The 27,491-nt window shown below is 48.6% G+C and overlaps 1 protein-coding gene across 2 annotated transcripts; it reads left to right on the forward strand.

Annotated features, from left to right (window-relative positions):
* TSKU (tsukushi, small leucine rich proteoglycan) lies at positions 1–25,751 on the forward strand. Of its 2 annotated transcripts, none has more exons than XM_027823836.3 (2): positions 1–228; positions 21,183–25,751. In XM_027823836.3, the coding sequence occupies exon 2, from the start codon at positions 21,191–21,193 to the stop codon at positions 22,247–22,249; it is 1,059 nt and encodes a 352-aa protein (XP_027679637.1). In that variant the 5' UTR covers positions 1–228; positions 21,183–21,190; the 3' UTR covers positions 22,250–25,751. The 2 variants fall into 2 exon arrangements, with proteins under 2 accessions (XP_027679637.1, XP_037740231.1); XM_037884303.2 differs by lacking the exon at positions 1–228 and adding an exon at positions 257–433 and having other exon boundaries at positions 21,183–24,759.
* The last annotated feature ends 1,740 nt before the right edge of the window (positions 25,752–27,491 follow it).

Consider the following 27,491-nt stretch of genomic DNA (forward strand, 5'->3'; position numbering starts at 1 on the left):
CCCAACATAAGAACAGCCTGGAGGCGAAAGGGGCAGCGCCTCCGGCCCGGGCACAGCGAAGCCGCGCGCTGCAGACGGTCCCGGGTGCCAGACCTTCGCCTCGCTGGCGCGGCTGGGAGCTGGACGCGCCGAGCGAAGCCGGGCACTTTGGAGACGCTCCCCGGAGCGGGAAGTGGGGCTGCCGCCCGCAGGCGGCCGCTTCACGCTCGCGCGGAGGCGGAGGCGAGGGTGAGCATGCAGCGGCGCGGGCGGGAGGGGGTGCCGGGATCCGCGGGGTGCCGGGATCGGGCGGAACAGCCGGGCATAGGAAGGGGCGTGCGCGCCGGGGAGACTCGGGGCAAGCAGCGCTCGCTCCCGCCAGCAGCCAGACCGACCCCCCCCCCCCCGCCTCTGCCCAGGTGCTGGTCCAGGGGGGCCGCTCCCTGCGGGGAAGGTGAGTGGCTCTCCGCGGCTCCCCGCAGCCGGCGGTGCTGCCAGGGCACTGCCCCGCTCCCCGCCGCCCTGCTCCAGCCCGTGTGGCTGAGGCGCCTGGAGGCGGGGAGATCGCCCGCCTGCCGCGGGCTGTGCTGAGCTGGGAGCCGGGCAGCCTCGAGCGGGGGTTGCCCTGCGCGGTCCCCACTCCGGCCGCTCTCGGGGGTCGCTTGCAGGGCAAGGCGGGCTGGCCCCCCAGCGGGCTCTCCCCAGCTCCCGCCGGCCCGGCGGGTGGGAGGACACAGCCGGCTCGCCCTCCATTTCCTAGGGAAACCGGAGTCGCCAAACCCTTCCCTGCTCCATCGTTCAGTGATCGCCTTCAACTTCGGGCCGGGCGGCTTGCTGTCCGCTCCGCCGCCGGGCTGGGAGTGCGTTTGGCACACAAGCACCCCCTGCCGCTTCTCAGCCAGGAGCGAGAACTTGGTCTGGAGTGGGGGTGGGGGTTTTTTTTTAGTCTTTGCCGAGAGTTGGCTGTGTCTATACACGGAAGATGTCTCGATATAAAATAAGGTTCTGGGGGTGGAAGTGTTTGGTTTCCAAAAGACTGAAATCTGCCCTGAAGTGAGTTGGAGGAAATTTCGCTCCCGGGGAAATCTGCATGCTTCCTGACTTCTGACCAAGATTTGCAAAGCTTTGCGTCTGTCTCGTTTTCCCGAGCAGATGGTGTGGCGTGCCTGTGTCTCTTGTGGTGATTTCCCTTCTCGCTTTGCATTGTATTCCCCTTCCCAAGCTCTTGTCTCCCCGCTCTGAATGGTGGCCGTCTGATGAGCAGTTGAAATTGCCACGGTTGCAAGTAATCTGATCAGCAGCTGCAATCAGCGCCCGCCTCCCGTGCCCAGATTCTGGGCTTTGATTTCACACCCTGATTCCCCGCTTCCAGCCCTCTCTCCCCATAGGCGTAGGATTCAGGGGAAGGGGGGGAGAGGAAGGAGGCTGTCTTGTCTGGCTGCGCTCAGTGGTGCTCCAAAGACACATTTTTAAAGGAACTTTTGGAGAGCAGCGATCTGATTAAGGAGACGAGAGCCGACGGGGGAGGGGAGGAAAGGGGCAGCAGGGAAAAGCCGCTGCGAAGGCAGGGCTCGCACGGGTTAAGAGGTGACTGCCTCGTTAACATCTGCCTGGATCAGCCCAGACTTGCAAACTGCTGGAAGGATTGAAGCCTCACAGCGGAGGATAAAGTTGATCTCATGGTCTGGTTTCGAATCCGGGGCATGCCGCCTTCCTAGTCCCGGAGTTCCCAGCCTCTCTAACTGGATTAAGATGAAGGGGGGGAAGTAGGAGAGGATTTGTCGTCTCGAAAAAAGCAGGCAGCCCGCCCAAGAAGAAGAGGGGAATAGCTTAGATAATGCACACACGCCCTGTTAATTTTTAACCAGTCATGAGGATCGGGCAGCTTTTATTAGTGATGCCTTAATCCGTAGCTCATGGTAAATGTATTTATGTGCTAGACCGCAGCACGTGTCGGTTGGTTGTGAACAAAACACTCTTTCTCCTACTGGCTTGGATTGGAAAATCTTGAACTGCGAACTTGTTTTGCACAGTGCTTGCAATCTAAAGACGATGGCCTCTGTAAGGGAAGATGCTAAACATGTAAGATTGTTCCTGGTATGGGAGGGGTTCAGGGTACCCCCCCCCTACCCTGCCCTCAATAATCGACGATACATATTGCTCTTAGCTTGGGGGCAAAATCCTAATGTAATTGAATGGTAGCGAATGAAACTGAGAACCACTGTTGCAAGAAGAAATGAGCCATGTAACTTCTCCAGTGGTTAAGACAAGTACAGTCAGACTAACTCCTGGTTTGTCAGCATGGGCTGGGGAGCTGGAGTTCTTGAGCTGGAAGATTTTCCCAGACATCAGCTGTAATAAATTAGTGCTACCCTGTATACAGCATTCCCCCCGAGTTACATTAGAAAGCTCCTCTTTCTGGATACTGCTCTCTGCACTGTACAAAGCTGAGCACTGTGATGACATTCAAATCCCAATCTAGGAGTTATTGCCATAGAACCAGCACTAGTATTTCAAGACGCTACAGATCTCACGGTGATGGTGAGCGTTGAAAATACCTGGGTAGAAGATATGAACAAACTGCACCGTAGCTGTGCAGCCTTCTAAAGATGCCGCTCTGACTTTGCCAGCAACGCTTTCTTGTCCCACTAGATGCTAATATGATTGGAGAGGGCATGACCGTCAAAACCTCTTTCCAAGAGTTTGTAACGTAAGCCTGTCCTCCTGCACCCCAGTACCCGAGGGTGTGGAGAGGACCCTAGCTCTGTAAGGGTGGGTTTAGCTTTAATCTCCAATATCCCTGTCCTTTATTTGTATTACACTATCACCTGGACCTCTGATCTCTGCTAAGGACTCTATGCTACTAAGCCCTGTAAAGCTACACAGGGAGAAACAATCCCTGCCCCGAAGAGCTCACAGTCTAAACGGACGTGTCGGACAAAGGAAGCATTATTATCCCCATTTTAGAGATGGTGATGTGGGGAACCAAGGTACAGTTTAAGTGTCTTGCCCAAAGTCATACAGGGAGTCGGTGGCAGAACCAGGTGTTGAACCCAGGTCACCTCTCAGAGTCCAAGCCTCCTAAAGACCCCCTGAGAATTCCCAAATCTTGTTTTATAGTGTCTTGAATGTGGTAGCATTGTGTGTGTGTGCGTGCGCTCCTGGGGGGGGTTTGATAAGTGGTGAGGAGCAGGAAGAGTATGTGTGAGAGAGAGAGAGGCATCAATGGTTATATTAAAAACCAATTATGTTCTCAAGACTGTACAATACAATTCTATATCCATGGCATCCTTGCAAACTGTACTCCCATACGCCTGGCAGAATTATCAAGCACACAGGGCAGCAGGCAGTAATGGTGTCAAGTACGCAAAATTGTTGTGAATGCCTGGGATGGTGAATGAATTTAATGTTCCACTATAGGAGACCGGAGAGAGATGAACAGATGCTGAGGAGGGAGAAGATCATATGGAGTGTGCCTAAGGTGGTGCTGGTCACTTGAGAAATCCTGATAAGGCCTTGGTGTGATGAAGAAATACAGGAAGGGCTCCAGACTGCAGGAGCTGCGGAGGAGAAAGCTCTTGCATCAACAGAGAGTAGGAGGGGATGCAGAGAAAAAGCGAGTGCTGAATGATTGGGAAGAGAGGTGAGAGAAAGGAGGCCCGTGAATTAGGCAGCCCAGGAAGGGGCCTTAAAATTTTGAACCAGTGCCTGCAATGTGGATGTGAAGTGCATCTCCACTCAGTGTGAAAAGCTAAGAGTGAGATTTGAGTTTTCAGGAGGTTTAGAGTTTTCACTCTATCCCTAACTGTTCCCTTTCCTCTTTCAGGCTCTTCTCCCTCCTCCTTGCTAGTCAGCTGGTTGGGGGTGGGGGGGATGAAGAGCCTGAGAGTGTGGGGATGGGTCTCTTGCTTTATGAGACAATAATTCCTTTTACACAAGCCCTACTGACTGCGTGAGTTTCTGAAGGCTGGAGACGAGTCCAGGATCAGAGAGGAACAGGGGTGTTCTGTGTGGCGCTTCCCAGAGCTAGCGTTTTGGCAGGCAATCAAAAGAAACTTCCAAAGGTTGAGATTGTGGGGGAGAAGATAAACCTTGGCCAAACCAACCAATTTTTATTTTAAACCTTGGCACCAAGATTAATGAATTAAACAGAGTAAAAAAACAAAGGCAGCTGAATGCCATACCGGCGTTAGCCTGATGATGATTCTCTTTTTTTGAATGGGAGCTGCCTCCACTTACTACTTCTGCTCTAAAGGTTTTTCCCTCTGCAGCTTGCACGCGAAAGAGGCAGGAAAAACAAAACCAGGAATCCTTTGCGAACTTGGAACTGAATGACATTTATTGTTCTGGAACTTGCTCCCGGTGCCACTCCAGCCAGGCTGAAATCTGACTGTTGGGGCCGTGGTTAGTTGATGAAACCTAGCTGACCGTTGGGCCAGGAATGTGGCTGCATGTAATACTTGGTGGTGGTGCTTGCTGGTTCTTGTTGGTTCTCCTTTTTGTATCCTCTATCTGTGTTGACATCTCTAACTGACTCTTCTCCTTTCCCTCTCTCTTAGTCGCTACCCTTCAGACAGAGCAGCCTCCTGTGTCTAGGCTGGGGGGGGAAGTGCATAGCTAACCAAGAAACAGTCCTCTTCAAAGCATGCTGCAGTCGCCACCATTAGCCATGGGTTTGTTACTGTTATTATTAGATGGGGTCCGTCTAGGAACTTCATGGCGGTCGTTATTCAGCACAGCGTAGCCCTCCCAGACTTTGCAACAGAGAATATGGGATGCCTGCCGAAAGAAGCGCAGCCACCTGAGCTCCAGGAGCATCTCAAGAGTTGTTGGCAGAATAGGGCTGCCAACAACTCACAATTCACCCACAGATGAATGATTCCGATTTGTCCCTGTTGTGGAAACGCTGGCTAGTTCAGTACAGTGGTCCGCTCTTTTGGGCGAGGACCTGCAGGCCTCTATCCTCTGGGTCCGTGCTTCTCAACTGTTGGGTTACCACCCGGAGTGGTCTTTGTGTCAGGCCTCTGCACTCCACTGGCCTTCCGACCGCCATTGTTAAGCAGGGCTCCAGCTAAAACGATTGCTAACTCGCTCTGGCCTTCAAGGGTTCTCACATGTATTGTAAAATGTGGCTCTCTACCCGGTGGCCAGCCAGTGTGGTCTGATCCCAAGTGGGTCAGAAACTGATCTTGCTGGAACCAGCTTAATGCAGAGTTTTCATTTAAAGACCATTTCTTATCTTCTGTACTGTGGCAGGGCCTGAAGGCTCCGATTGGGACCCTGTTGGGTTAGCCACTGCTCAGGTACATCCAAAGACGTGGTCCCTGATCCAAAGAGCTGACAGTCAAGACGAGAGGCACCAAGTGAGTGTGACAGACTGTATGGGGTGGGGGAGGACAGGGGCCGTGGTAACCACGGGAGCTTGCTCCCAACATGCACAAAGCCATAGCTGCTGAGATGGGAAAATTTCTCGTGGGCCACAGTCTATGGCTAGCCTCCGGCAGTGCAGGATTCGCCCCCGACAGTGTATATATCGCTGGAGCGTCCCAGGTAGCGAGGCTTTCACCACTTCTTTTAGGGGAGCCTTTCTGTGCGGCATCGAGACTGGTGGGAGAACTGCCGCTAGCCCTTGTGGTGACTGCTGTGCTGGGGCCAGGGCCGTGGCAGAGCACTAGGGCAGACCAGCCAATGCCATTCATACCGCCGTGACATCTGGAGCTGCTCTGAGCAGAGTTAGCCGCTTCGTAGTCGAATGTGCCAGCAGCTAGGCTAAGCGGAGGGCTCCCATCACTGATAGACCCCAGTGCTGGAGCCGTGTGGGGAGGGTCTCCGAAAACCCTGCGTTCTCATAGGGGTCACCATAAGGAAACCGCTCTCCCTTGGTCATGGAAGCATACCCTTAATGCAGGCTCCTGGGCCCCAATTCAGGGAAGCATCCCTGTTTCAGAAGGGCGCTTAAGAATGTGCGTGGATCCCACTTAAGTCAGTGGGACTTAAGCATGTGCTTAACTCTCTTAAACGTGTGCTTATGTGCTGGTCTGAACTGGGGCCCAATACAAGGAATGAGGCAAACAGTGCCCTGGTGCACTCAATGGTGTGGTGGGGCCAGAACGTCGGGAGCGCTCTTCTGGCACTGTATGTGCAGGGCCACGCTGGCAGGGGTGGAGTGATGCTAGTAGGAGCAGGGCATTGGTACTTCAGAAAATCAGGACTCCTCCTCTGGTTACACTAGTATCAATCATTCACTCCCGTGCGCGTCTGAGAGCACAGGTCGGCTCCCTGGGTTTGCCATGGGAATAATGCTGCTTGCTTCCTTTGCAAAGTGCTTTGGGATCTGTGGATGGGAAAGGCTGTATAATACTCCTCTCCACAATGACTAATGCGAGAGGTTTAACGCCCTTAAAACTGACATGGTTCTCTTATTTATTTATTTTTATTTAACTACGTTTTCTTGCTTGGCGTGTACCAGGTTTTTAGCTTTCAAAGCATCTTCGGGGATGACTACACAGCCCCCGGCCGCTCGCCTCCCAGCCCGGGTTGACGGACTTAGGCTTGTGCTTTAAAGAAGTTGCGTCTTAGCCTGTGAAGCCTTGGGAGGGGGTTGAGTTTCAGAGTCTGAGCTCCAGTGACTTGCTGCCACTCCCTGTGTGGACATAACCTTTGGTATTTACACGGCCCCAGTTGCTGTAGTATCTGAGAACCTCAGACTCTTGGGTTTGTCTTTAAACTGATTTATCATCCTAACATCCCTGTGAGGTAGGGCAGTGCTGTTATTCCTGTTGTACAGCTAGGGAATGGAGACACAAAGAGATGAAGTGACTTGCCCAAGGTCACACTGGAAGTCTGTGGTGGACGGGGGACTTGAACCCAGGTCTCCCAAGTGCCCTGACATCTGGGCCATCTTTCCTCTCACTGTTTCAGGTTGGCTGGAATAGACAAGATACGCAGTGTGAGCAAAAAACCAGTAACCTGCAGATTAAGCCTTGGTCATCACTGGCCAAAAAAAAAAAGGCCAGCCAAACTTTCCAGAATGAATGTTTTATAAAACCTGCTCAGCGCAGCTCATGGGGCATAGGCAGCTTGCTCCAGACAAGCCAGCTGCATGGCATCATTGGTATTCCACCAGGCACCACCAGCCACGCCGTAAAACCTGGCATTTTGTTAGTGTTCGTTACTCAGGATAGTCGTGTTTGTGAGAATTTTCGGGAGCCTTTCATTTACAGCTGTGCTGTTAGCAACAATGACAGCCGGGAGTGTATTTATGCCCTCCTCCTATGGAGAATCTGCAGCTGCACTTTGAGTGCCCCATGCTGCGAAGAGATTATTCACCAACAACAGCAAAAACCTAGTCTGGTTGTGGCAGTCCTGAAGGGCACCAGAAATTTCAGCTCAAGAGAGTAGGGTTGCAATCTCTTTGTTGTGTAGCACTAAAGATATGAGGAGCAGGCAGCTCCTGGTATGGGGAAGGGGGAATGCAGAGCACTGTATCCCCCTCCCCCAAGTTCTCATTGGATCAGTGCCCCCAGCATGATGCTCGGGGCGGAGGCAGGGGAGGGTGCCTTTTGAATGAGACATAATGCTGTGTCCCTCTAAGATCTCATGTCACTTTCTGCAAGATCAGAGGTGTTATCCACGCTGGAATTCATTTGCAGGATTCCAGGGTTAATTCCTTTCTGCCTCCCACAGGTCTTCATGCAGTTTCAGCTGGATACAACATTCTTCTCTTCCTCTCCTAAAGCGTACGCAGCGTTATGGTGCACTGTTAAACGCTGGCCATGCTGCGTTCCAGATGCGTCTGCATTTGGGTGGGAGGCTATGCAAGAAGGGGTCTGCTGGTGCTACACGTCAACAGTCAGTTCACCCCTTTTTTGGGGGGCACGTGAAAAGGCCCTATATAGATATAAGCCATCGTTCGTTAGTAGCATCCAACAGGCTGGATGCTATTGACTGCATCTAATTTATGCACATGTTGTGCTGTTATGCTTCATACCACCAGGAGGCAGCAACTTTCAATGTTTTAGTCCAGTGGGCCGCTTCTTAAGGGAGGGAATATTTCAAGTGTCCCTGACCCCACCATTGCTGCTTGGTTTGCAACACATTCTGGGTGGGGAGCCATAGGAAATGCCTGGGAGCCACCCAGTGGCCGTTCACATAGATCCCTTGCTATAGTATAGAAAATGCCTCCCTCTGTAGTCAGAGGGCGGGGCGGGGAGGGAGATAATCCTGATGTGCACCTCAGGGGGCTCTGTCTGTACTATAACTTGTGGGGCATCGTCAGCCCTGTTAATTGCTAGGTCTCTTAGGCGGCGGGAGCTTTCCTTAAAGCAGCGGGTTTCAGAGGGGGTGCTGTTGAAGCCATGACAGTATCTGTGAATTCTTAGACACTGAGGTGCTCTCTATCCTATTTATTCCTTCATTGGCTTTGGTTTCAGGTTTTGAACCCTGGGCCCTGCCCTGTGGGCTGTGTGAGTGACCGAAGGCATGGTGGAATCCAGCTGTGGCTTGGGTTTTCCTTTGCTACTTCACTGCATGAGGCGACACAGTCGAGCGGCTCCCGGTAGAGGTCAACCCAGAGATTGAACCAGTGTTATACGTCTGAGTAGTAGATCTCTGCAAAGGTGGATGGTGCAGTAGCAGCATTGGTTGGGTTTTCCCCACCTCTTAACGCTCAGCACTTGCCTTGCAGCTCTGAGACACAAGCAGCATATTATAAAACCAAGTGCATTCCACCCAGATTATATCATGTCTCTGGAAACTGGAGTGCTACAGAGAGGTACAGTCATAATGAGTGATTAGACTGGGACCAAGTGCATTTGGGTAGCTAGGTGCGGGAAGCCTCATGTAGGGTTTAAATAGAACCATATAAAGCAGTGGGAGAAGGAGCAGAGGAAAACAGGCTGTTTAAAAACCGAACAGACCTACTTACCTCTCCTTTCCATACCCTGCGACTAAGGCACTTGACTGGGACTCAGGAGACTTGGGTTTAATTCCAGCCTCTGCCACAGACAGACTCACTATATGACGCAGGGCAGATTACTGACCTCGCCAGACTGTTCTAGCTCTCGATAGCTGGAACCAGGATAATTTCCCAACATAGACCAAGCACCCTGCTTGCGCTCTCTTTGCTTCATATCTTGAGACTGTTTTGTTACATAGGAGCAACCAGACTAGCTCAGAGCAGTGAAGCAGTTAGTCCTGTCACCAACAGCAGCCAATAACAGGTGTTTCAAAGGAAGGTGCAAGAAGCCCTGCAGTAGTCATTCTTGGCTAGCCTGGCCTTAGCGTTACCTCTGAACCCTGAATAACTAGAGACTGGCTTAAGTCCTGATGCAGGATGGCTTATAGCCCTTCCAAAATGCTTACATATTTTTAAAATTTACTGTTGGGGATATCCCTCTTGCCCGTACAAACCCGCAGTCCCTTTTGAAATCCTGCTGGCTCCGGGCCTCAGGGATAGCATGTAGCAATGAAAGGCTGTTGGTGATTAACTGGCCCCATCTCCTCCCCCCCACATGATGCAAGGGAACAGTTTACCACTGGCCTTAAGTGCTCACACTGCTGTGATCAAGAGGGTTTCCTTGACAAGCTTTCTCACAATGAGAAAGCCATAAAGTTGAATGGCTTTTGTCTCCCTAAGGAGGACGTGATTGTAAAAGGGGCCTGAACACCCTCTCCCTAGACGGATCCGCTTACATTTTATGATTCCCTGCAACTCTGAAGGGCTTCTCTACACACCAACTTGCATCAGAACAACTGGGTGGTAATTTGCACCTTTTATTTTCGGGCAGATCTGCGTGCAGGCCTTCTCGCTTCTGAAGAAGTACATTGATTTTTAGTCTGTCTGGGGTTTGTTTGTGTGTTCTTTTACTGGTTTTAAGTATCCCCAACTGAGATGAGGCCTCCATTGTGCTAGGCAGCACTGCGTACATATAGGAAAAAGCAGACCCTTCCCTGAAGTGCTTACAGGGGAAATAGACAAGGTGGACGAAGGGCGAAAGAAAGGAACAGACAGGTGAAGTAAATTACCTGCGGTCAGCCAGGAGTAGAGCTGAGAATAGAACCCAGGTTTCTCGAGTGCTAGATCAGTGCCCTGTCCACTAGACCATGCTGCCTTAGAGGTTGTCATCACAGCAGAGTTAACTCAAGGGTTTACTCTAGTGTTGTTGATGCACAGTCTTAACTCGAGTGTGGTGGTGCTTTAAATTCCAGTTGGCTGGCCCATCGGGGATGGGAATAGGGGGGTATAAGCTACAGCTCGCGTTAGCACAATTTGCCAGCTGCTGACAGGAGTGAGGACACTGGGTAGTTCCACTTGAGGGCCACTAGTCCTCTGATGCCGTCACACAATTCCCACCCACCCACGGCAGTTAACTCTGCAGGGATGGCCTCTCCGGCTCCCCAGATCCCTGGAGGCATGAAGTGAGGTAGGGAGGAGGCTGTGCTGCTCTGCTTGCTGATCAGGATCAGTGGGTGAAGACAGGAACACTAAATCCATTGAGAACAGCAGCCAAATCCTAACCTGTCCTTGGTGACCTGTAATTGCACCCACCACTTGTTGGCAAGCCCTATAATGTATCTCCTTAATTGTGGGGCAGGGCTGCCAGAGCGCCCGGAGACCTCTCATGCCACTTGTCTTTCCCTCCCCTTAACAGCTGTGGGAGGATGACTTTGAACGCCTCATTTCCTTTCGGTAAATGCCTGCTCTGAGCACTCCACCTAAGGCCAGGGACCAAGATGATACTTTTAAACGTTTTCTGAATGGCTGCAGGCAACTTTGGTCCTCAGTAAAACTATATAACATGGAGGTTTCACTGAGTGGACAGGGGGCTGGCTTTGTTGCATGCCAGACAGATGTCATGATTTCTTTCCTACTGTGCCTGTGTTCTTCCAGGAGCTTGTCGTCTGCTGCCTGTCTAGTCAAATCTTGCAGGCGTTGGAGTCTGTGGACTTTTGGCCACTGACTACGGTCTTGGTGCAGGGTTTGGCCCTGTGAGAAATGTAATTCTCAGCGTAGTAGACACCAAATCCATCCTGTTTCAGTTCCAAGTATGAATTGGTTGGAATGTCTGTGCCAGTACGTGTCCACGCAGGTTTTCCTCTTGTTAGATCCAAACGGCACCTCGACTTCCTTATAAAAGCTCCCGGGAGAGGAAAATTGCGCAACTTGAATAAACTCCCACTTGTTTAAATGTTTGCCTTGTAAATTATTAAAGGCGTCTCAAGGCAGACCAGGCTTGAGAACAATCAAAATAAAATCCCTGTTTAAAATAAACTTTTTGCTGGGAGGGCAGGAAGAGCAGTTTGAATTTCTTCTTTCTTAAAAGGAGGATGTTTCTTCAGAGCCCAGGAAGCCAGATATGCCTGCAAAAGCAAATAATGGTCAGGCTGGAGAATGGGATGGAGGCACGGGCCTCTGACTTAATTAACCCCACGTGTCCACTCTGCATTCAGGCTTTTTAGCTTGAAATGGTGATATTTTACCTCCCTCCTTGCCTGGCTTTGCTCTTGCTATTGTCATCTGTCCCTCCACCTATAATAGATCTATTAATTAACTATCCTGGGAGCAATGTGTTGGTTAATAGCTGTTCGGCACCGATATAACTCTGCATCTGTAACTGACAAAAGGGAGTAACTCTGATCTCTCAGAAAAGTCAGGACTGAGTGTGTCAGCCTTGCCTTCCCCTCCCGCTCTAAATTTCCTGCGTCCTTAGGTAAAGCTTTGTGGAGTGTTATTGTCCAGCATAGACGTCTGTCTGTCTGTGTGTATAGAGTCATGGAGATATAGAACAGGAAGGGACCTCAAGTGGGTCATCTAGTCTGTCCCCCTGCACTGAGGCAGGGTGAAATGTGCCCCGAGTGTAGGTATTCCTCGTAGGTAAGCGGTGGTGTGCTTGTGATGGGGACAGCTCAAGACTTCCATCTCCACAGCTGTGTGCAGTGACGGTACAAGGTTCCCCTCCCCCACTGCTCTGCTGGGGCGTGCCTGTTTGGAGGAACTGCCTCTTGGGCCTGGCCCATTCACTCCTTGGTACCTTTGCTGAGACGGCTAACGGACGGCCTGTGGGAATTGGATTGAGCCCACCACACTCATCTTCTGGTGGGTGTCCAAGCCTATACTTGGGACGTTGCCACTGGCAGCCAGCAACCTGGGTAGGTGCATCTGTCCAGACTTACAGTGTAGACAAGAAAAGCTGGGATTTGCACCAGTTAACTTGCCCAGCGCACATGGTGGCTCTCCTGGTCTCAACTTGCGGGTTGCACGGTTGCAGCGATACTGTTTGCTGGCTACATACGGCTAAGTTGGGGTTAAACTCTGAGCTAAATTCAGCCTGACAGCTCCCAGAGGCTCCATGTTCTGAGTAATATAATTCCCCTGGCGTCCTCCTTTCCAAGCTTCTGTTTGTTAGAACTTCAAGTGTAGCAGCCAGTGGCAATGATTTACACTGGTCCGGCACGGAGGCAGGTAACTGGCCAAGAGGGTTGTGTTGCACAGAGTCTCAACTGGTGTAAATCAGCATCTGTCCATCTTCGGTACCTTTCGGTGGCTCCACTTACCCCAGTATCTGAGCACCTCCCAGTCTCTAATGCACTTATCTTCCTACGGTGGAAATGCTGCTGTCCCCATTATACAGATAGGGAACAGAGGCCCAGATTGACTAAGTAAGTAGCCCAAGATCACACAGGGAGTCCATGGCCAAGCAGACTCCAAGTCCTGAGCTCCAATTCCTAGATCATCTGTGCTTTCTCAGTGACGTCAATAGGGCTATGCCACTTAAACCAGCTGAAGAGCTGGCCTGGGACATCTTTTTCTAAATACTCCCCCCTCCCTCTAGTATAGCAAAATAAATGCATGTAAGGAAGTGATTTGTGTGTTTATATGTGTGTATATATGTATGTGTGTGTATATATGTATATATATATAATGTTTCTGTTTTAAGTTGATTATCCTTGGATGCCCCGGCAATGTGGCTTCCATGTGCCATTGGGTTAATTACTTGTTAACGACTCCCTCTATGGTGGTGATGTTGGCGGCTGAAAGCAAAGTGGGTGTTTTTTCTACATCCGTTATTAGATCTCTTTAAAGCAGAACATAATTCATATAAAAATGTTTCAGCCTCAGCATTCAATTCTCGTTCACCGAGTGAGCAGGGAGACGAAGCAGAAGGGGTTTTAGGAATGATTTCAGTTCCTATTCATGTCTCCGAGGACTCTTTAGCGGTAGAGGGGCACCACATGGGTTCCAAGTGCTGTTCCTCTCTCCCACCCTATCGCTCTGTTACAGCAGTAGAGGAAACCCGGCAATGCTAGACAGAAGAGAATTTCACACATCCCCCTGCTTTGTAATTTGGGATGTATCCGCTATCTAAGCTGCATTGCACTTCACGCAGATAAACTCTGATAGCTTATCACAGATGAGGTGACTGATGCAAAGAATCTGGATAGAAAGCTCTTAAAGCCAGCACAGATTGCTAGAGTTAAGGGACTGATTCTCCTCTTACTGTCAGTGGTGTAAATCTGGAGGAACCCCTTTGGGTTCAATGGGATTGCATTGTTTTTCCAGTCCCACGGCGCTAATGAAGAGTCAGGTTTAAAGAGTGTGGCGCTTGTATTTTATTTTTTGAATTGTCTGTAGCTTCCTCCATACCCAGAGCCATGTAACAGAGACACACTTATAAATAATGTCTATGCATCCGATGAAGTGAGCTGTAGCTCACGAAAGCTCATGCTCAAATAAACTGGTTAGTCTCTAAGGTGCCACAAGTACTCCTTTTCTTTTTACGAATACAGACTAACACGGCTGTTACTCTGACACTTATAAATACGGACTCCCCCTGATCTTCTGTTCTGAACGATGCAGGCAGACCCCATGAACCTGGTTCTCATTTTATGCCCAGGCCCCTCTACAGCACATTGGCAGGATAAAAGGGCATTACCCTGGGTATAAATGGCCCTCACTTTAAGGCTCCTATGCACTGCCAGAGTGCTGCAAAGGGTCCATTGGCTTCAGTAAAGCTCTGCGTGGACCCAATTACAAGGTCGGGACCACATTTTAGATCATTGTATCCTCGTCCTGCTCCTTACCTCTAAGTATCTGTGACTTGGAAACATCGGTGGCCTTTTAATCATTTTCCCAAGGTAACCACTTTCTGTTGCTTCCCTGGTAAGTCTTTCACACATGCTCCTCCCTAGATCCAGCTACCATTCTGTATTGAGCCACCTGGGCCTATTATTTTAGGGACGGGCTATCCTAGTTGTCATGAAATAGTAAGAAAAAAGCTTTAACTTGAACTGATACAAGAATAAATACCATGCCTCTCCTGAGTTGTATCCTCTCACATTTCTAGACAGGAAGCCCTTTCAGGAGACAGATGCAAAGTTTCTTTTATCTTCAAAGATTCGTTTTGGGGTTTGGTTTTTTTTTGTGTTTTGTTTTTTTTTTTTCTTTTAGGGCTTAACAGTCTCTGCTTTTAAGCTAGTTCAGCCAGTTCCTTTTTTGCTGTCTGTTCACACTTGTGTGTGAAACTTGCAGCGCTGGCTTTGGCAGTCAAATCTTTGAGCCCAAATGATGCTTCAAGAGAAAGTGTTTCTTAATGGCCCCGATTGGAAAGCAATAGCTGTGGCGATCTTGATTGTAGTAGTGTAGCCTGACTAAAGGCAGGTAGCTGTATTAATCAGGACAGGAAACCCAGGAGTCCATTAAAACTTGGCAAGCGATGGGAGCGTTTTTAGAAAATAAAAAGAGCTTTACAAAGCGGTTATTGCCTGAAAAGTGACTCAATTAAAATCCCCTCGGAGGAGTTCTTGATTTATCTGATGGGGCTCCCCTCTCCGCTTTAACTCAGTGCCTCAGAAATAACTAGCAATCGCTTTTCTTCCCAGCCGGTGGGATTTATTCCCACTGACATCTGTGTGCAGCTTGCTTAGTTGTCAAGTAGAATTTTTTTTTTTTTTTTTTTTCAACTTGCCACCTCTGCAAACCCAGCCTGGTGTCTGATCGTTCAGGCTGTGCTCTTTCTGGTAGCTGTTTTTTGGATAATGCACAGGCCAGAATAACATCCTGGTCCCCCTTTCTGTGGAAGTATCGTGCTTAAAAAAAAAAAAAAAACCCTCCTCCCAAACCCATGTTCCTGCCAGGAAAGTAAGTGGCTATGTCTGAATTACAGGGGCAGACATCCTGAGTAAGTCCTTTTTTGTCAGTGTTTAAAAAGTCCATAATCCTGCGGTTTACCCAGAGAATCGGGAAAGCCTAAATCTGCCAGTCACGTAAGCCCCAAAGTGCTTAAGCACATGCTTTGCTAATGGAGAATTGAACCTCAGTTTTCCAGTCTGCAGAATGGAGTGATCCTTACCTACGGCAGAGCACTGTGGGTAGAGCTTTCAAAAGCCCCACCCTATAGCTGTGTGTATATTTTTCTGGTTTTCAGTGTGCTTGAACACTGCCCTCGTGGAGAGAGCTGGAAAATCCATCCAGATGACATTTCCAGGTTGGTGGTAGTCACTGCTACTAAAGGGAGTCTCGTTGTGTCCGGCCAGCCTGCTTTTCACATAGCAGGGACCACACAGGCCTGAGAGGTCCGTGTTTCTCATGCGGCTGTGGCAGATGCATGCCAAGGGGTAGTGCTGTCCAAGAAGGAGTAGCTCCGAATCCAGGGCATAGTGGTGCCAACATGTCTACCTGCCAGCTTGGAAGGTAATGAGAGAAGCCTTGATTATAGGTTAAGACTGTGCGTTCACAGAAAATAGTCATTTTGTTTGCCTCCCTTCCTCCCCCCCAAAGTGTGGCTTTGCAACATTGCTCTATTCAGTGCTTACTCTCCACCCTTTTCTGCCCTCAACTTTTTAATTTTTTTTTATCTATCACAGGGTGGGTTGGCTGATTGGTTTTACATTTTGCACAGGAAACCCCAGTGCAAGTACAGGCCCCAATCCTGCCACGTGATCCAGGCGAGCTCACGTAGGATCCTGTTGAAGTCAGTGAGGCAGAGGGGTGTGACTGAGTAGGAACAGAGCCTGTGGTCTGTCTGGGCTGGGCCCATTTGCATATCTGTCCACTGCTCTGCCTTCTGAGGCTTTTTAAATAAAGTGCCTCCAGAAGCCTTCCAGACAATGGCTGTTTTGTATTACAGGAGACCAGAATCCAGCTGTGTTCTGCACTTGGCAAATATATAGTAAGGGAGAGTCCTTACCCCAAAGAGCTTGCAGTATAAATAGATGCGCTAGACAAATGGTGGGAGGAGAAACTGAAGCACAGAGGGGAAAGTGACTTGCCCAAGGTCACCCAGCAGGTCAGAGGCAGAGCCAGGATTAAAAGCCAGATCTCCTGAGTTCAGTTCAGTGCCCTAAATAGTTGGCCATGCTGCCTTCTGACGAGGCTCAACAAGAGTCATGTGACTAACATGGAGAATCACTGGCGCGTTCGCTACTAGATTTCTTTGTTTTTCTTTCTAGAAACAGAGGCCAAGACTTCAAGAAAACTGGAGTTTAGCTTTAGGCGCCCACGCTCCAACTTAGACCTGATGTTTTCTTAAGTGCTGAGCATCCAGCAGCTCCCACTGAAGTCATTGGACTTGCTCCAGATTAGGCAGGTGTCAAGGAGGTCAGGATTTGTCCCAGGGGGTCTGTTTACATTGAGGAAAATTCCACACCAAAGGCAAGAGTTGAGCAATACTCTTGGGGCAAACTGAAGGCTGCAGAGCTTTGCCCAGTGACTTTCCCGCTGCATTAGAAGCTGCTGCAGGCATAGGGGCAAGTAGGATTTGGCCCGGTGTGAACATATCTGTAATTTAGCAGAACGGCTCGTAGGCAGGAGGCCAAAGGCATTTTGATGTGGGTTTAATACATGCTGAATGCATTCCCTCTCTCCCTCCCCCCCCTTAAAAATGCACTATGGACTTCTCCAGCCTAGAATAAAAACTGAATGTACCTGGATAATTTATAACTGCCTATCAATGAAGAGGGTTTTTCTTGGGTTGGATGACGGACAACCTGTTAGCTTCAATAGGAGACAGAACAAATAAAACTTAAGCAAACTCGCTTCTTGCCACTCTTAAAAGTTTCATGCTGTTCTCTAATGGAGTCCTTGCCTTGTAGTAATAGTCTAGTTAGAGAGAGAGAGAGTAAAATACATCCGGTTTGCAAGGCAATTAAGAGACCCAATGAGAGAGAGAGAAGATCCAGAGCAGCACTGACATAGGTTATTGCTTCCTTGGCTAGTCAGAAACTGTAATTGTAGTGTGAATAGCTCTGCTCAGCTGTGCCTTGTACATGGACACATCGGCACCTGATTAGCTCCAACTTCCTACTGAGGGGTAAAAGAATTGGTGAGTCATGGGTATTGGCGCCGAAACACCTATTCGGTCATCTTGTCTATTCCCTTCCCTCAGTTGTTTCTGAAGTTGGGCAGGAAGGGAATTTCCACACACACACTGCAGAAGATATTGATCTTTTGGTTATTGAAGTCTAGCACGGGGTCTGATCCTCCACTCCTTTAAAGCTCTGTGACTCCAGTGATTTCAACGGAGCTGCTCCTGATTCTTGCTAGTGTGAGAGGAGACTTGGATTCATGGGGTGAAGTCCTGGACTCACTGAAGTTAACGGAAGGTTTACCGCTGCCTTCCATGGGGCTAGGATTTCATCATGTGTCTTAAAAATTGGGCATTTTGACCTGGGGTCTGTCTGATTCAGCCCCCATTGAAGTTAATGGGACTCTTTTTTTTTTTTCCCCCCCCCCCCAGGAGTTGTGTCAGGCTTTAGAAGAAGAGACCACCTGGTAGGCTCTTTCCCATTGAAGAATCAAGCAGGAATAGCTGATGGGTTTGGGGGGTGGGATAGAGGACTCGAATACACCAAATGAATATAACTGATGGGTGTACCTCTGTTGATACAACGTTTCTAATTTTGCCAGAGACCATAGGGAAGGTAGAAAGTGCAGTTCATTCATTTTACCCGAAAATAGTGGTCTCCCCTCTCAGCAAATGTTAAATAGCACAATGCTGTAACAAGGGCTCATCTTCCTAGGATGCCATGATTTCTACAGAAATGGGTTACACCCCATTTCTCTATCATACAATCAGAAGTGCTTATTTACTTAGATTGTAAGCTCTATAGGGCAGGGACTGTCTTCTTGTTCTGTTTGAACAGCATCTATCACGGAAGGAGGTCGGGGTCCACGGCCATGATTGGGGGCTCCTATGTGCTACTGCCAGACAGATAATAGTAGATGTCTGGCCAGATCATGTTTTGTGAGGCATCTTCCTTTCTTCTCTGAATGCGTTTTGCAAATTGGCAAGTAATTCACAATGGGTCTCCCAGACTCTGATGTGAATTAGCAAAGAGCCATTGACAAGGGAGAGGAACTGACCTGGGAGAAGATGCAAGTAGGTGTGAACTTCTAGGAAATGGCTGGCAAAAGGTTCCTAGCCTGCAGAGGCGGCACAGAGGAAGGATCAAAGATCAAGTGGCAAAGATGACACCACACAAGGGTGTTGCCTTTTATTAGCGAGCGAAAGAAGAGGTGACAGGGGCGTGCACCAGAGACAGTAAAGGCCGAAACCATGAGTAGCTGAGATAAAGGCAAAGTCTTGAAAAATAGTATCTGACATTTTAATCTGTGGGGGGAGGGTATAAAGGAGTGAGGAACAGAATCGCTACAATGTAGGTAGAGCGTTGTTTTGGGGAACATGTTCCCGTTGCAGATCTCCTGAAATCCTTCTTGGAAGGGTGTAAAGAGAGAGCGGACATGGGACTTGTGATTCCAGGCAATGACGCAGGGAAACAATAGGAATAATCAGCCCTTCTAACTGCTGGGACATGACTGCCTCATGCTCCGTTTTATAATCCCCAGAGGTGTGTAGCTAAAGCTTTTAATCAGCTCTTTCTGGAAACCGCGTCGCTGTAGCTACTACCATTCTGATTAAGAGATACAGTAACGGAAAGGCCTGGCAAGTCCTGTGAAACAGGGATGAGCCTCCTGGCTCCCTTCATCCTTCAGCTGTGAAGATGGCAAGCTTGGTGCGATGGAGAAGCAGGGGAAGAGCTGCAGAGGGCTTCACTGCTAGGTCCCTGGTTAGAATCCTAATCCAGACCAACAGCTGTTGCATGTAGTTACCTGATGGCTGTCCAGTGGCTTATGTGAGATGAGTAGCTTGTCCCCACAGGCATTTTGAAGTGAGTGTCTACCCACCACACGGGGTGCCCTTGTTGGCAGTCAGGTTAAGAAGAGTGACCCATCCTCTGGTTCCTTGAAGGGGCCCTTCAAAACCAGATTTGAGGCCCAATTGTCAAAGCTGTCTGGGGGGGACTGATGGGTGAGAACTGACTTGTGCAAGTCTGGCTCTTGGCCAAGAGGACTTTGTTCTCCCAGGCTTTTGGATTGATGCAGATTTATTTCCCAAGCTGGAAAATTCAGTGGTTGGTGGCGAAGCAGACAGCTGCCGAAGCACAAAGTGCTGTAACTGAGGGCTCTGTGTAGCTAGGCGAGCTAGGATTGTTGCACCTTGAAAGCATTCCTGGGCATCTGCATGAGTAGCTTTCTGAATGCTCAAGTCTTCTCACAGTCCAGATTCAACCACAGCATGAACCCAGGCCAAGGGACAGCTGGCCAAGAAGCCAGGCGGTGCATTGACCACCACCCCCATGCAGTGGGCCACGGGGCATAGCGCTGGCCGGAAAAGAGCAAGGATTCAGCATTTCCTCTCAATGGCCCCTGCACACCGAACTCCTGTTTAAAGCTTCTCTCCCACCCGTCAGAATACCCAAGGGAGGGCTGGCAGCAGAAACATGGCATGCCCACCCTCTAGGTCCACTCCTTCCCCGAGCCCCTTGGATGCATTGGGCCTTGCTGGTTCTGAGAGGCACAATGTAGCGAGTTGGACCCATTACGTTTGCCTGTGAAGATCCAGTGCTCATTATGCCTCTTCACTTGCCTCGATGCTACGGTAATTATCTATCTGAGGTGCTACGGCTGGCCCCGTCCCTGTAGTATCTGAGCACCTCCCAGTCACTATTGCATTTATCCTCTCAGTACCCCTGTGAAACAGGGAAGCGCTATTGTCCCCATGTGACAGATGGGGAACTAAAGCATGGCGAAATTAAGTGACTTATCAAGGTGACCTAGGAAGGCTGTGGCAGAGTGGGGAATTGAACCCAGGTCTCTCAAGTTCCCGACTAGTGCCCCAACCACCGGACCATGCCTTGATGTGTGCATCTGAGCTGCAGCTTATTAACCCCCCATAAAGAACCAGGCCATGGCTACGCCTAAAATGCTACAGCAGCACCGCTGTAATGCTTCAGTGCAGACACTTACTACGGAGACAGAAGGAGTTTTTCTGTCGCTGTAGGAATCCACCTCCCAGTAGCTAGGCTGACGGAAGAACTCTTCCATCGACCTGGCGCTGTCTACACTGGGGGTTAGGTTGGCTTAGCTACGTCTCTCGGGGAGTGGATTTTTCACACCCCTGAGAGACATACCTATACTGATGTATGTTTACAGTGTTGACCAGCCCATAGTGTTTGAACCGTAATACGAGAGGAGCCTCATGTTTGGTTCAGCTTCAACTGGTGGAGATGCAGCAAGGACAGATCTTGGATCAGAGCACCTATAGCTCTTCCAGGCAATCCCAAATTACCAAACTGACTGTGGTGTACTTGCATAGGCCAAGTCTAAGTGAGATTTTTCCCCTGAATCTCCCACTGGTGGTAGCAGTGGTAGGAATACAGTAGACAAGGCACTGGTGGCATCTTAATTGTCATGTTGTCTAACCCCGTTCAGAGCCAGCCTAGATAAGTGGTCCAAATGCCAGCAGTCACTGGCTACGCACTAGCGCGGTTACAATGGGGACATTTAGAGGGGAAAAGTCTAGTGTAGGACATGCCCATGGCTACCTTCCTGCATTTATTTGAATGTGTGACAATCCAATACATTAGGAGCACATACTTCACATTGCTGCTTCAGTCCAGATACCTGCAGTGGCAAATACCTGATCTCTAATGCAGTCAGATACTTTCACTATTGAGTAGTGTCCGGTATCATGGGATTGTTCTGTGCATCGACAAGAACATCTGTCCCGGTCTTTGGAGGCATACTGGTGATGTGATTATGCAGTTCAAATTTTTAAACCATCTTCGGCACGGTTTAAAGTTTGTGTTAGTTTGTCTACGGTGCTTCAGATTCACTCTAATTCTCTCCTCCTCTTGTCTTTCAGGTTCAGCAATGCCTCTGTCAGCCTGGTTCAGCCTGCTGCTTCTCTTTCTTTGTATTGGTACTACCAAAACCTGCTCCCCAGGATGCCACTGTGAAGTGGAGAGTTTTGGTCTCTTTGACAGCTTTAGCTTGACCAAGGTGGATTGCAGTGGAATAGGCTCACACATTGTTCCTGTCCCTATCCCTCTGGATACTTCCTATTTGGATCTGTCCTCAAACAAACTGGAAACCATCAATGAGTCAATGCTGACTGGCCCTGGTTATACCACCTTGGTGAGCCTTGATCTGAGCTATAATAAAATTGCTAAGATCTCTTCCACAACCTTCTCCAGGCTCAGGTATCTGGAATCCTTGGATCTGAGTCATAACTCTTTGGCAGTCCTTCCCGATGAATGCTTCCCCAGTTCACCCCTGGGGGACATAGATTTGAGCAACAACAACCTCCTGGATATAACGTTAGATGTCTTTGCTTCCAAAGGTCAAGGAAAACCCATTAACGTGGATCTGTCCAACAACATGATAAGCGCAGTCACGAGACACCATGACAAAAACATCCCCAACATCCAGAGCTTAAATCTGTCTGGAAACAGACTGAAGACTGTGCCAAACCTCCAAGGGATTCCCCTGCGATACTTAAATCTCGATGGGAACCCTCTGGCCAAGATTGAGAAAGGAGCTTTCGTGGAACTGAAGGATTTAATTCATTTATCTCTCAGCAGCTTACATGGCTTTAGAGAGATCTCTCCGTACAGCTTCAAAGAACTACCCAACCTCCAGGTACTCGATTTATCCGGCAACCCCAACCTTAAGTTGTTCAGTGCCGAAATAGTCTTTGGCCTAAGCTCCTTGCAAGAGCTCAACCTGTCCAGTACAAGTGTTTCCTTCTTGCCAAAGACTGTGCTGAAATACTTACCTACCATCAAAAGCATTACCTTGGGGAAGAATGTACAGTGTCTTAAGGTGACCAAGGAAGGACAGTATCACCAACAAATCGGGCTGACCAAAAAAGAGGTCCTCCGTTGTCATGACAGCCATGGGTCGGTAGCAGCAGCGCCCTATGTCTCGTGATGTAGGTGGAGGGGAAAGTGCTGAGGGAGATTGTACAGCCACCTGGACTGAAATGACCTGCCGCGTGCCTTTCGTAAATCATTTTGTTAATAATTTATACGTTTGTCTATGCCAATACTTGACGGTGTGTGTCTTTAAATTCCGTATTACTGCCCACCGTTTTCTGCCACACGTCCGCTGCTGCCTCTTGATTCCTGCAAGCGTTTGCAAGTGATAGGTGCAGCATGGCAGCCCCAAACAGAGTTCGCTGTGAATGGGGACCAAGTGGGGTCGCTGTTTTGAATTCCTAAGGAAGGGCAGAATATCTGGGGAGCAAATGCATTCGGCCCAGGCTTATTTGCAGGAGCAAAGGTAGCCCTGTCTACAGCATGCACCAAAATGTGTTAACGCCACAGTCATTTGCTTACAAATCCATGCTCTATCCTTTTTTTCTCCCAAGAAGTGCCTTCCAGATGTTGCCTTCATTAGCAGTGCCCTGCTCATTGTCATGCTCTTTCAGACTGAAGAAACCATACTAAGCAAACCTGAGTACAGGGTGTTTCTAATGCTTGGCTGCTGTGTGCATAAAAGTGCAATGAACACTTGGTACTTGGGGACCATTTTTCCCCTCCTCACCTCACCGATCCTTTCCGCACAGGATTGCATTAGATCCTCCCCTGGAAATCCGAGGGGCCTTCTGAGGCAGATGTGTTGAACCTTAGCAAGTGTTCGTACTCAGCGCTGTGCCATTCGAAGGACTGAAGGCTGTTTCCCTGGACCCGGTTGCTGTGCGTGTGGCTGAACAGAGCCCGCTTGCGATAAGGGCAGGTTGTCTGGGAGTCAGGCTCCAGCAGGGTAAATTAGAGTGAGCGGTGAAAGGGAAAGCCCATGTAAACTAAATTTAAAAACTCCCTCCCTTTCTTGGGCATTTAAGGAATGCTTGATGAAGCTCTTTATCTTGATAACCATATCAAACCAAGAGTAAGCCCATGGGACTGAGAAGAAGCTGTTTCCTCTCTGACTTCCCCGGCCTAATAAGAACGTGTGTGACGCAGCTGTGCTGTTTAATGCAATTTCAGGCCAGAAAATGTTAGGGGGGGGGAGGAGGGAGAACGCTCCAGCCCCAAAGCCTGGGGCTATTGACACCCGCTGTTTAATAGAACAAGGTAGTAGCATGCTTGCCTGTGTGGGAAAGGATCCTTTCCGGGGCCTGCTGCTCTGTGTCATTCTTTCCACTCTCGTGCTTGGCTTCTTGGCAGCTAACTGAAGTCTTGGGAGCACAGAGCAGTTCGTGTCGGCTTTACTCAATTGCCTGCATGCTGAATTTGGCAGAGGGAAAACCAAGCACGAGCAAAGGGAATGGGAGCGGCAGACGCCTCCAGGGAGCGAGGGGGAAACAACACACGAGAACTGGCGGTAAGGGAGCGAGACGCGCAGCTCGAACAAATGGGGGGTGGGGGAGATGCTACAAGAGAACCAAGCTCCTGCTCTGTGAATTCAATGGGGACCTTTGAGCCATGTCCCCAGAGAAACTCGGCCTGGGTGGAGTCATTTGCTTACCCCAGGCCTGAATCTGGCACGCTCTTCCTTGGTGGGGGGGGGGGCAGAGGGAGACAGCATGGGCAGAATCTGCTCTCAGCTGCACGAGTCGAAGAGCTTGTCTACACACAGAGCTGCCCCAGTTTCACTAAAGGAATTATTTTTCTTTTTAAACCAATTTAGTTGAGCCCATGCAAAAAGCTGTGTGGACGCTTTTTTTTTTTTTTTTTTCCCCTGGTTTAAACCAGGTTTTTTTTCAGCTTAGTTTAAGTCCATCAGGAACAGGTTTAAACTAAACAGCAATAAAAGCCACTCTTAAACCAGAATCAATGTGTCCACATAGGAGTTTGCACCGGATTAACTTAAACCAGTGCAAATAGTTGTGCACACGACCCCTGAGTTAAATGAAGTCTGACTTGAATCAGAGTAACAGTTATTAGAATCTGGCCCATTTTGTAGCCAGGCACCGATGGTGGCTGTAGACAAGAAGGAAAATGTGAAAGGCAGGGAGTACACTAGCAGCTTCTGCAGGGGATCAGGCGTAAATGCACTATCCTCAAGAAGTGGGCATGGGAAGAAGACCAGAAGAAGTAGGTCAAGATGCATCTGATCACATATGTAATTGTTGAGTAGATTCCAATCTGTCAGAGGAGGGGGGGGAAATCGAGTACACTTCATGGTGGAACAGCTTGCATTCTGAATCAAAGACACTGCAGTATCATCCATGGAATCCAGAAAGAGCTATATCTTCCCAGCTACATCTTCGAGAGTATTTTACAAACTGAAATTACACTGCCCCACACCAGCTATCTTGGTGATGGTAGAAAACTTTTGAGCAAATCAAAGCCTGTCACTGTCTTGGAAGGGCCAGATTCCCAGCTGGTGCAATACACTGACCTACACCAGCTAGGACCTGGCCTTGGATTTCCAAGTAGCTTCTCCAATGGCTTTTTCCTGTCTCTTATTGTGGTAGCCTTGTTAGTCTGTATCAGCAAAAAAAAACGAGGAATACTTGTGGCACCTTACAGACTAACAAATTTATTTGGGCATAAGCTTTCGTGGGCTAAAACCCACTTCATCAGATGCATGCAGTGGAAAATACAATAGGAAGATCTCTCTCTCTCTCTCTCTCTATATATATATATATATATACACACACACACAGAGAGAATATGAAAATATGGGTGTTGTCATACCAACTGTAACGAGACCAATCCGTTAAGGTTAATCTTAACTGATTGGTCTCATTACAGTTGGTAACACCCATTGTTTCATGTTCTGTGTGTGTGTGTGTATATCTCTCTTCCTATTGTATTTTCCACTGCATGCATCTGATGAAGTGGGTTAGCCCATGAAAGCTTATGTCCAAATAAATTTGTTAGTCTGTAAGGTGTCACAAGTCCTCTTCCTTTTTTTTTTTTTTTTCTCTTATCATTGAAATTAAATACTTTTAAAAATCTTTTTTCCCTTCACTGAGCCTTTTAAATGCATGGCTCACCATTTGGTTTTGCAAGATTTTTCTTAAAAGGCAACAATATTGTCTTAGACAAGATGTGATTCTATAAAATCAGGAGGGAAATGATGAACAAACAGTAATAACACCATGGGCTTGGGTTGGTTTGGGGTTTTTTCTTTCCTAACGGATCCTGCCTTTTTAAGAGAATTTTTCTGCTGGCAGAAAACTTAATTTTTAAAATTATATATTTGTTTAATTTTATAGTTCTGTACTTAGATGAAATGTTAGGGGGATAATATACAGGCTGTAGAAGTTACTGCCTTTGCACCACTGTGGTAAATTTAATACCCAATGTGACAATCCAATTGAAGACTGCAAGATTTACTCTTGTAATCTCATGGTAGCCGCTAGCTAAATGAGTCTTATGAAGGGCTGGTAAATACCTTCTGTGTCTTTTTTTTTTTTTTTTTCTTTAAGACATTGTAATGCTTTGTGATTATTCACAATATAATAAAGTAATTTTGTGGAGACAAAAACAGCTCCTGGGTTTATTTCTCAGATGCGGCAAACTGCTTGGAGAGTGAAAACCGGTCACTGGTTACAAAGCACAAGCTTCCGCCTACCTCCACCCCAGCTGTAGCTGCATTATTCTCATGCTCTATATAACCATGCCCAAGTCCGTGGTATTGCAGTGGGCTTGTAGGTGCAGAACCCAGCCCATTGTATTTGACTTGGCTGTCTTGCTGGAAAGGGGTTAGTGACCACGAGTTCCCTCTGGTATGGCAGGGCTGCACCAGAGCAGCTCACTGCAAGGAATACTTGAAAGAGGCTTTGGACATGCAGCAACGGGGGATTCTTGCAGAGTGACTTTCCTGCTCCAAAACTCCTGGAACAGACTCTCCTTGACTTCAATGGGCTTTGGATCAGGACTCTATTAAGACGATGAGCAAATTGGAAATGTGGAGGCGGGGTGAGAAAGAGAAGTGTTTAATGACCGGCCAGATCCTTGAACCGTTAGTACTCTTATGCCAAGGACCTCAGTCCCCTGTAGCACAACAATGGTGGAGACTCAGCTACACTTTGGATTAGACCTGTTTTCAGCAAATCTAAACGCTATCTGGCATGCGTGCAAACCACACGGAGCAATGTTGGGCGTGCCCATGAGCCGCTCTACAAGAGCGTGAGGGGGATCAAATGGTTCTAGTAGAAGCAAGATCTTATTCTCCACAGCCCAGGTCCCCAGCTGTAAAATACAGGTGATTGTTACCTTATCAGCACCGCCCCGGGAGGTAAATGCAACTGTGTATGGTCCTCTGACACTATAGTGCAGAAAAGCCTATAAGTAAAAAAAAAAAATAGGAACATAGCTCGGTTGGTTTTTTTCCTTAGTGCTTTGCTTAGTCCTGCAGAGAAAGTCTCCTATTGTTTACTTTGAGCCCTATACAGTGATACGGTAGTAAAATGAAGATTCTATCTAAAGCAGTGCAAACAAATCCAATGAGTACACTAGCCTCTGAGAATCTACAAAGATCCCTCTCCCCCTCAGCCCCCAGAAACAACTGAAATCAACAGTTCCATGCACAGTGTCCGGTCCAGCTTTTTTTATGCTGTTCACGTGCCAGGGATTCTACCACGTCTCTTGGGAAAGTTTATTCCACAGTTCAACAGATCTGGAAATTGGGAAATCTTTCCTGACTTTGAGCCTCAAGTTTCCATTTCTTAATCTTGTCCCATTATTGACTGGCGTCACCCTAAACTCTTTGCCATTTGTGGTGTTTGCACCCTCTAGGCATTGTTGGATGTTTCTTTTGCCCTCCCCCCACTTTTGCAGCTTTTCTTTGAACAACCTCCAGCTTTGTCAACAGCTAATGAGTTGCATGAAAAGGAACTTAGCATTCCAAAAGCAGTCACACGGGAGCCTTAAAAAGAGGGACTAATATGCCCCTCTCTGTGATGGGCCGTATCTGCAGCTCGGAATTACACTGGCTGTATATTTTTAGTGGCCACATCACAGTACAAACTCAGTCCTGCTTGCCATCCAGTCTTGCCCCCTAGTGTTTGTCTCATGGTTAAGGGTTTCTCCTTCTTGCTGACTGCCAGTGGTTGGGGGTATTTTGGTCCTTCCCCAATCCCACTTCCACCTTAGATGCATTAGCTTGCAATTTTCTCGTACTGAAATTGCTTTATTTCCTCCCCGTCAGGCTGGCCTCTGTCCCTTTGCATTTTTCTGCCCTCTCTGGTGTTTGCAGCAGCACCCAACTTAGATTT

The sequence above is a fragment of the Chelonia mydas genome, chromosome 1 (genome assembly GCF_015237465.2).
Source record: "Chelonia mydas isolate rCheMyd1 chromosome 1, rCheMyd1.pri.v2, whole genome shotgun sequence".
In the NCBI taxonomy this organism is placed as follows: Eukaryota; Metazoa; Chordata; order Testudines; family Cheloniidae; genus Chelonia; species Chelonia mydas.

Excerpts from the sequence above, each read along its gene's own strand:
- TSKU (XM_027823836.3), top strand. The coding sequence starts at position 21,191 with ATGCCTCTGTCAGCCTGGTTCAGCCTGCTGCTTCTCTTTCTTTGTATT.